Below are 9551 nucleotides of genomic sequence, written 5' to 3'. Positions count from 1 at the left end.
TTTCGCGTGTGCCTGTGTTCGTCTGTGATTTGATGTGATCGATCCTGTGGGCGAAATTCCAACAATTGGTATCTAGAGCAAGGTTCAGGAGTCGAGCGCTTGCCCCGGGGTTGCGACCAGACTAGCGCCTCGGGGCGGGCCATGAAGTCGTTGGGTGATGCAGCGGAGAGGAGGAACAAGCGATCGTCGTTCGTCAGAGCGACAAGGAGGGAGACGGCAGGTTGTCGTCGGCAAGGCTGTGGAAGAAGATCATTGGTGGGAGAGGTGGTGCCGAGGTGCGGTGCTGGAGCTCATCAAGATCGTCATCCAGGGGAGTCGGATGAGTCAAGGTGTCGTGCGAGTTTGCACGTTCAGTCGCCGTTGCGTCTGTGAGTCGTCATCGTGTCCAAGTGCTCGCCTTGGTGACGATTTGTTGAAGTGGAAGCAGTGTGCACGGTGTTCCGTGAGTCATGTCCATGTCCTCGTGGAGCGTCCTGGTTGCGGCCAGCGTGGGTTCGGTGTGATGCCGAAGGCGGACGGTGGTAGGTGAAACCATCGTAAAGCGAGGAGGTGTGCGAGCAGTGGAGAGTGGATCTATTGCGAGCAAGTACAAGGAGTATGGTGCGGACCGAGTGCAAGGCAGCGGCCAAGCAATGGCGGTGGCACAACATGGCAGAGCAAGGAGGCACTGCATGTTTCCAGGCGGGTCATACTTAGTGTATGGATATGACAATTGAAGATCAAGCTCGACGTGTAGTGGGACAGTGACTAGTTAAGTTGTACGACGTGAAGACTGATGATGTGTCCAGTCCTGCACGTTGCACGCGTAGATGTGACCGTGTGGGCTGGTAGTCCGGATCATCAAGTCGTGGATCTCCAGCGAGTGAAGATGAAGAAGAGCACGAGGAGATGACAAGTCAAGATTAGGGAGATATTGTTAGAATAATCTTGTCTTAGTTTAGTTGTTGTCCTGGTAGTATACGTGTATATGCAGGAGTAGTTGGTTTAAGCACTTAGAGTTGAATCCGGTTACAAGTCTGGTCTAGATGTCATAGTCCGTCTAGGAATTGTATTTGGTCAATTGCGTGTCATAGGTTTAGTATTAATCAGCTTCGGCTAGGAGTCCTGATCCAAATAGTATAGAGTACGTGTTGGTATGGTTGGTCTGCATATATATATAAGCATATCTCGTGAATCTGAGCTATTTGTGTGTCTGTGTATCCCTTTTCTTTTCACCCCCACGATCTTAATCGTATGAATTATCAGAGTTTGCGGTAATTTTACACTTACACGCCCGCCCTCTGACTAAAAGCAGCAACTTAATTTTGCAACAATACCCCAACTTCTGTATGCGTCGTGCGCCGCCGCCGCCGCCGAACTACACATACGTCTGATCTGGATCGACTTGATCCTGACGTGCACCGGCACCCACCCGGCCGCCCCCATGCAGGTAGCATCCCAATCCTTTACGTGCTCCTCTACTCCCATGTTAACACTTAACACAAACCAGATAAGCACCAACAAGTGCCCCATGCTTGTACTTCCCCGATCTGATCCATCTCATGTATAACTGAAATATTCTGCTGCAGCGGCGACTAGACACGGACAAGTAGCAAGTACCCCTTGCAATCAAAGACACGTGGGCATCAAAACTTTGAGGTAAAACAACCGACAAATTCAGTCCTTGTGTATACATAGTGTATTTTGCAAGGCTAATTGTGTAGCTACATGTGCAGAAGTATGGATCCAATCAATAACATTCAAATGCATATGAGCCCCGGGGGATTTAGTACGCCCAAAAAGAACACAACCATACCTCTCTTTGTAAGTCAGTTTGCACTAACTGAAACTATGCATGCATTTGCCAAAAAAATACTGAACACATGAAATTACTTATTTCCGTTTATTCTTGACATTGCAGTCTTCTTCTTTTACGCCTGAATGTGATGAGCATTTGAAGCCTAAAGTGGGTATGACATTTGAAGGACTCGAGGCCGTGGAGAAGTTCTACAAGGCATATGCACATCAATCAGGTTTTGGCGTTCGTATCGGACAGCAGAAAAAGATTGAGAATAAGGTGGTCCGGACTAAGCGTTTCATGTGTAGTAGAGAAGGATTCAAGTCAAAAGATATTAAGGAGATTAATGACCCCTTGAGGAAAAGACATAAGCAGACAAACACGCGATGCGGTTGTGATGCTCATATATTTGTTAGACTTTGTGGGGAGAACACCTACAAGATAGACTCATGGATTGAGCATCATGTTCATGGTCTTGTATCACCTGATAAGCGTCATTTGATCAGATCCAATCATAGAGTTAGTGAGAGGGCAAAGAATACTTTATACACATGTCATAAGGCAAGCATTGGAACCTCCCAGGCATACAGGCTCCTGCAAGTTAGCGAGGGTGGAATTCCGAATGCTGGGTGCACAAAGAGGGACTTGCAAAATTACTATCACGGACTCAGGTATAAAATCAGAGACGCAGATGCTCAAATGTTTGTGGCCCAATTAGCTAGAAAGCAGGAAGTGAATTCAGCATTTTTCTATGATTTTGAGGTGAATGATGAGGGGAACCTGGTGCGTGTGTTCTGGGCGGATGCCACAAGCAGGAAGAACTATAGTCACTTTGGTGATGTGATATCCTTCGATTCTACATACACCACTAAGCAGTACAACATGATATTTGCACCATTTACAGGGGTTAATCATCACTTACAAAGTGTCTTTTTTGGTGCTGGATTCTTATCAAATGAGAAGGATGAGTCATACATTTGGTTATTTCAGACCTTCCTAAAAGCAATGGGAGGGGTAGCACCTAGACTCATCATAACTGATGAAGCTGCTAGCATCAAGAATGGTATTGACAAAGTTCTTCCAGCCACTATGCATAGGTTATGCATGTGGCATATAATGGAAAAGGTGCCTGAAAAAGTTGGACCTTTGATTAGGGAAGATTCTGAATTTTGGCCGAGGTTGAACTCATGTGTTTGGGGTTCAGAAACTGCAAGTGAGTTTGAGTCACAATGGAATTCCATCATTACAGATTTTGGGTTGGAGGATAACGAGTGGTTAGCTAAGAGGTTTACCATTAGAGATACATGGATACCAGCCTACTTTATGGATATATCTCTTGCGGGCTTGCTCCGAACCACTTCAAGGTCAGAAAGTGCAAATTCTTTTTTCAACCGTTTCATTCATCGTAGGCTTGCTTTTGTTGAGTTCTGGCTTAGGTTCGACACAGCTTTAGAATGCCAACGTGAGGAAGAATTAATGGCAGACAACAGAAGCATGCATACCACCCCACAACTATTTACGCCATGGACAATGGAGAAACAAGGTAGTGAGGTATTCACATATGAGGTATTCGAGAAATTTCAGCTACAAGTTATTGCTGCTAGAGATCATTGTTGTGTTCAGGGTATTACACAAGGTGTGGGGTTAAAAACGGTGACCCTGAGAGGTCGATCTGGTAAGGTTAGGGAGGTCTCCTATGACACTACAACCATGATAGCAAATTGTCCGTGCAAGTTATTTGAGTCAATCGGTATTCCATGTCGACATATTATCCAAGTGTTGAGGATTGAGAACCAAAATGAACTTCCCAACTATTACATTATGAAAAGATGGCAGAAACGGTGCAAGAGGTAAAAAATGCATGCCAATCAATTTCTTATTCTAATTTCAAAATCATAGGACTAACAATATCTTATTTCCTTTGCAGGGAGAATGTTTATGATGAACAGGGGAACCTACTAGAAGAAAAGCCCACAGATTCACTAGATGCAGCCACGAGAAAGAAGATTTCGACTGTACGTGATAAGATGGAAGAGTTGATTCAAAAGGCAAAGCACTCAAATGAAGGCATGGACTTCTTAACATCAAGTGTGTTGAGCATTGAGGCGCCTTTAGACCAAATGGTCCCTGCAGCCACACAGAACACTAGGCAAGACGAATATGAGGCTTTTATTGGTTGTAATATTCCTACAGAAGTTGATATACATCCACCAACTGATGTTCGTACCGTGGGGAGATGCAAAAGAATAAAGAGTGGAAAGGAGATCAAGGAGGGTGATAGGAAAAGGAAGGACAAAGAAGCGAAGTTAAAGGTTGCACGCTTGTGCAAGACATGCAAGCAAATGGTGTTTCATGATAGTCGCAATTGTCCAAGCAAAACTATTCAAGGGAAAAGGAGCTTGATTGCGGAAGATGTGCAACCAAATGGTGCTTCCTGATATGAAAAATTGTCCAAGAAAATAATGATTTAATCTATGTTATATTATTTGCAATTTGATATACTGAAGTCATATAATGGATCAGAATTTGTGTTATATCCAATTAAAGTTTAGTTGATTTCTGACAAGTTTTGATGCTTGTCAAATTGTTACAGAATATTGAACATATGTATCCACTTAATGTTTTTCTACCAAGTATGGAAGCATGATGACATTTCTGGTTTCTATGTAACTTGAGAGGCTGTATAGTGGCAGTACATGCATTTTTATTGCCCCTTCATATCCGTTAGATGATTAAATATGAAGCTGAAGTTCAGGATTTCAAATGTTGACCATGCTTGCTGTTGCACCAATATTTTTCCTCAGACTAGCATCGTACAAGGACAAACAATGCAGTTTTGTCAATTTATTTGATCAACCAAGACCTAGGGCAAATGTTCAATAAACTTTTCATAGTGTCGCATCGCTTATATGTTTGATCTCAAAACTGAACAAACACATCGCAAGCCACTTCTCATAGTTCAGAAGCTTTACTGAACAGTATTTGCTTCAACCACGATAACTCAGAAAGTTTCAACACATAATGGATCTAGTCACTTCATGGGAACCTCTCATACTGACTTTTTGCTTATGGCATTGATCTCAAAACCGGACAATGCTGTTGCAGACCACTTCCTTTAAGTCAAAAGGTTACTGATCACTACATGTTTTGACCACATGAAGTCACCAATTTTTTCAATGCATAACTGAACTAGTCACAGAATTATTTCACAGTAGCAGCGAAGGGTTTTTTTTTTCAAATGCCAGGCAAACTGACAGGAATTTCACTAATATGACCATGTGAGCAAGAATTGCACTAGTACAATCTGTTACTACAGCCTACAGCTTCAGGATATAAGCAAACTGACTCCATATAGGATACAAGCACTGCACTAGTACATCTTCGGCAGCCTACATCTCTACAGGCTACAGGCTATATAAGCAAAGCAATTAAGCATGGCATGCCATTAAGCATCGCACTAATACATCTGCTACAGTCAACAAACAGCTTCCTACAGACGTCATGCTACAACATCGGGACTGTCGTGGTTGTAGGAGGCTATCCAGGGGGTGTTGGCGCCGCATTTGGGACGAGTTGTCACCGTCGCGGAACCATCAATTCGCCATGGCTTCGTCGTTGAGACGGCCGCCGGATCTCCGTTGCTGTCGCGGGTCGCTGTTGTCGTCGCTTCTTGGTTGCCGTCGCCAAAGGACTTCATGGGGGCCGTCTAGCCCAAGGTTTCTATCGTACGAGGCCTTTGGGTTGGGATTTAGATTTTGGAGCGACGGCATGCGGGATTTGGCTGCAGAGGATCAGAGGATTTGGGGCAGCACGAAACGACATGGGGACCTCGGTTGAGGATCGTGGAGGACGGACTTTCGGGAGTTTGCTGCAAAATAAATGGTTGTTAGGTCCAAAAGCGGGCGGCTAATTGTAAATGTTCCTGTTGCTGCACGGGAGGCGCATGATTTAGTGTTAATGGCTGAGATCACAGGGATACATGGATACACAATAAGCTTGGATTCACGAGATATGCTGCCATATATATATATACATATATATATATATATATGTACATATATATATATATGCAGTCAGGGCGTAGCTTTTGTAATAGTGAGAAAAGAAGAAAAAAAAAAGAGGCATGACACGTGCCTTTGGCAAAAGTTTTCGCGTGTGTCTGTATTCGTCTGTGATTTGATATGATCGATCTTGTGAGCAAAATTTCAACAGCCACACCTCTGATCTAAACCGCAACCCGGATTCGCCTTTCGACAACCCAGATTCGCCTTAACATCGCCCGTATCAACTCCAAAGCGCTGCCTCGGGTCGTCGAGGTCTGCCTCACAGCCACGCCTGTTTACTAATCCCGCTTAGCTGTTGTGGACTGCTTGAACCTTACCGTTAACGGCCCCGGCTTACGCCAAAAATGCTGCTCGGGCCGAGTCACCTGCAGTTCTCCTGTCGACCTCGCCCTCGCTGAGTCGCCGGTCCTGCCGCTGCCTCCGAGTCGTCATCACCGGAGCAGGCTTTGATCCGCCTTGTTTCTGAATTGTCTCCGCCTCCGGCCCCAAGTCGTTCTTCAGTGCGTGGGCCCGGCCCTGATGGGGGGCAGGGGGGGCGGTCGCCCCGGGCCCCCGGAACGGAGGGGCCCCCACGAGGGATGTGTGCTTAGGGCCAACTGCTGCGTGGACTGAAAAAAACGATGCTGCCATTCTGGCCCAAGTTACTGCGTATGAAGAAAGAGTCCGCCTAATAAAGCACCGGAATATTAGCGATCGTGGATTGAGTCAACCTCACGATAGATGCATCAGTTAGGGGGTTGCCGGTTGCGGCTTCACGCATGCATGAGGCACGGCGTGGCATCGGCGGCGGCGGCTGCCGCGGATGCTTTTTTGCGTGTTCGTCTCGCGGGTCACGCCGCACCCTCTCGCCTGATCGATAATCGCCATCACCTCCTCGTCCATGGGCACCTCGACCGTGAGACTATCACCAAGCCGAGAAACAGATTCTAGAGAAGCAGGTATGTATGCCCTAGCTATTTTGCGTGATCGTTGTTCCCATGCATAGCGATTGATAATCGATTGATTGGCCGTTGGTAGGGATAGACAATATGATTAGGCTTTCTCATTTGTGAGTTCAGTGTGATGATTAGTATGATTTTATCGAGTTGATTTAGCATCTTGATAGCTTTGCTACCTGCCTATTTTTTTATAGCTTTGCATTATTTCTCAAATTCTAAGGGCACGTCCAATTGAGAGACCTTGATGCGATGCTTAGGGGAATACATAAATTCTAATAACAATTAGATAGGATCTGTCAAAGAGTCCCTACCTGTTGTGCTAATTGCAATTTATCGATGCTTTCCTATTAAATTGATTTGACTGCGTCCGTTCTTTGCAATGTTTTCTGGAACGTAGAGATGCAAGCACTCGTCGGCTAAAAGAAGCCATTCCTTCATTTTGTTGTTAGATGGTTAATCCTTTTCTTCGAATGCATTGGATCTGAATCATTTGATAGCCCTTCGAGTTCTGCCACCTCATAGTAAATAATTTGTCGGGCACAAGATTGAATTCTCGGATCAAATTGAAAGTGGGGGAAAACCACTAAGAAATTTTGGTCCTGATGACATATTCTAAGGGCTCCGAGTTCTAATTTCGCTCCGGGCCCCTAAAATCTGAGGACCGGCACTGTCCACCCGCGAGCCGTTGCCACTGTGAGTCGCCGCTATGGTCTCCCCGCGCAGGCGTCGCTTCACCTCCAAGTTTCCTCGCCGGTTTGCCTCGCTGTAGTTGCTACTACTGTCTCCTCCACGTGAAGACCAAAGTCCCTTTTTGCTCCTTGCATGTTGAAGCAGATAAAACAAAGAAACAGTCGGCGACCTTTCTTTGCTCGCGCAGAACCCGAGGTCAGCTGGAAGATAACAACAGTACTAGTACATGCATGCTCTCAGAGATTTGATGTACAGATCAATGTTACTTACATACGAGATCAAGGATTACTAACGGTTCATCATCACATCAAGACAAAAGAATAAAAAAAAGGGCAATTTGAGTTGCTGGTTTGTATGGAGACTTCACGTCAATCAGGTCCTCCATGAGAGATTAAGACAAGAGGAGAAGGTCACGTGGAGACATCAGACATTTGATATGTTTTGATGCCAGTATCCACGTTCATCCGACAAAAAAAAAATCAGGTGACATCCATCTAAGTTTATTTATTAGTGTATATTGTTTTTGTCAAAGAACAATTACTTTGATCTGTATATTTTTGTATACAGGATAATTATTCACTACAAATGTGGTTTATACCACGGTATGGAGCACGGGCTGATAATGCTCCACCCGGCGATAGTCCGTGACATATTACCCATTGAATGGACGCGCACAAGTCGTCGCCCTTGCGGCCCGGTTTACATCGACTTGCCGAGATCGCGTTTGATTGCTGTTCAATGGACGTGCACAAAGCTGCCGCCTCTGCGGACCCGGTCTACATTAATTCGTCTGTCCGTGCCGGTTTACAACACCGGTACCGATTTTCCCCGTCCGCACCGGCTTGCAATGCCGTGACATGCGGCTGACTCATCTGTCCGAGCTGCCTCTGATACTGTGGTCGTCTTTGCTGTCCGTCTCTCACGGCCTGGTCTACATCAACATACCGGGCCGCACCTGTCTGGATGAGCTGTTTATTGAGTATGAGCAAAGTCACAGCTTAGGTAGCCCGGTTTTCTTTCAAACAAAATGGAGGCAAATTATCATATACTATCAACCACCGTCTGCACCGGGTGGCTCAATGGGCAAGCGCACAAGTCGCCGCCACTACAGTTTGGTTAACTTCAAAAAGCCAGTTGGAAGGAACCATTGGCCGAGTTGCTGACATGGCTCATACAGGATCATTTATAACCCGCCGCAGTCACCTCAATCTTCTGTGGATTTACATTGCGTTATCAACATCAATGATATACACCTTCTGCTGTGGTCAAACACGGAGAATCTCAAGCCAACTCCTCGAGTCACCTTGAGACTCGGGGGCTAGAATGATATGATTCAGCTATATGCCGGGTTTTTTAGTGAAGTCAAGAACCCCAGGACGTTGGAGAGAAAGATAACTCGGTCCCAGAGGCTACTGTTATATTGATGAAAATTTAAAGGCCGTCAGAAAATTTCCGGCTTAGAAAGTATATGACAGTTACAAAATCCCGGATCAATGAAGAAGATCCGGGTCATCAGAAAAGATTCCGGTTTAAAATCCGGCTCAAGGGAAGTCAGTTTCACTGAAGCTCTCAAATATCCGGTTTACAATCCGGTTCAAGAGAAATTTATTCTCCCAGAAAGCTCTGAAGCGCTCAGATCCGGTTTAACAATGTCCGGTTCAAAAAAGGAATTAACTTCTCGCAAGTTCGAGTTTAAAGGCCGTCAGAAAATTTCCGACTGAAAATGAAGATTCCAGTTTAAAATCTGGTTCAAGGGAAAGATGTCTCCCACGAAGCTTTGAAGCTCTCAATATCCGGTTTAACATCCGGTTCAAGAAGGATTTATCTCTTGCAAAAAGTTAAAGGGTGCCAAAGAGGACCTGCTGCCATGATGCGCCGTTCAAACATAGGTATCATGCCTTATTGGCTTATCATATTATTGATCACTTGGGGGCTTGGTCGTATCCGAACCATAGCTACACCTCTTGATCGGCTCAATGCCACAACATCACTTGGGGGCTTGGTCGTATCCAAACCAATGCAACACCTTTTGATAGGCGAAAGCCACAAGATCACTTGGGGACTTGGTCACGTCTGAACCAG

At 45.4% G+C, this 9551-nt stretch overlaps 1 protein-coding gene across 1 annotated transcript; it reads left to right on the top strand.

The window, feature by feature from the left end:
• The first annotated feature begins 1719 nt into the window (after positions 1-1719).
• Positions 1720-4313, top strand: LOC125549530 (protein FAR1-RELATED SEQUENCE 5-like). The gene is made up of 3 exons (XM_048712924.2): positions 1720-1803; positions 1901-3627; positions 3705-4313. The coding sequence occupies exons 1-3, from the start codon at positions 1720-1722 to the stop codon at positions 4213-4215; spliced, it is 2322 nt and encodes a 773-aa protein (XP_048568881.2). The 3' UTR covers positions 4216-4313.
• The last annotated feature ends 5238 nt before the right edge of the window (positions 4314-9551 follow it).

The sequence above is a fragment of the Triticum urartu genome, chromosome 3A (assembly GCF_056163025.1).
Source record: "Triticum urartu cultivar PI428250 chromosome 3A, HENAU_Tu73, whole genome shotgun sequence".
NCBI classification, from domain to species: Eukaryota; Viridiplantae; Streptophyta; class Magnoliopsida; order Poales; family Poaceae; genus Triticum; species Triticum urartu.
Note: the sequence above shows the minus strand (reverse complement) of the source record. Positions and strands in the feature narration are given on the sequence as shown.

Coding starts and splice junctions, on each gene's coding strand:
- LOC125549530 (XM_048712924.2), top strand. CDS start 1,720: ATGGATCCAATCAATAACATTCAAATGCATATGAGCCCCGGGGGATTT. Junction 1,804..1,900: donor ACACAACCATACCTCTCTTT/GTAAGTCAGTTT, acceptor TTGACATTGCAG/TCTTCTTCTTTTACGCCTGA. Junction 3,628..3,704: donor TGGCAGAAACGGTGCAAGAG/GTAAAAAATGCA, acceptor TTTCCTTTGCAG/GGAGAATGTTTATGATGAAC.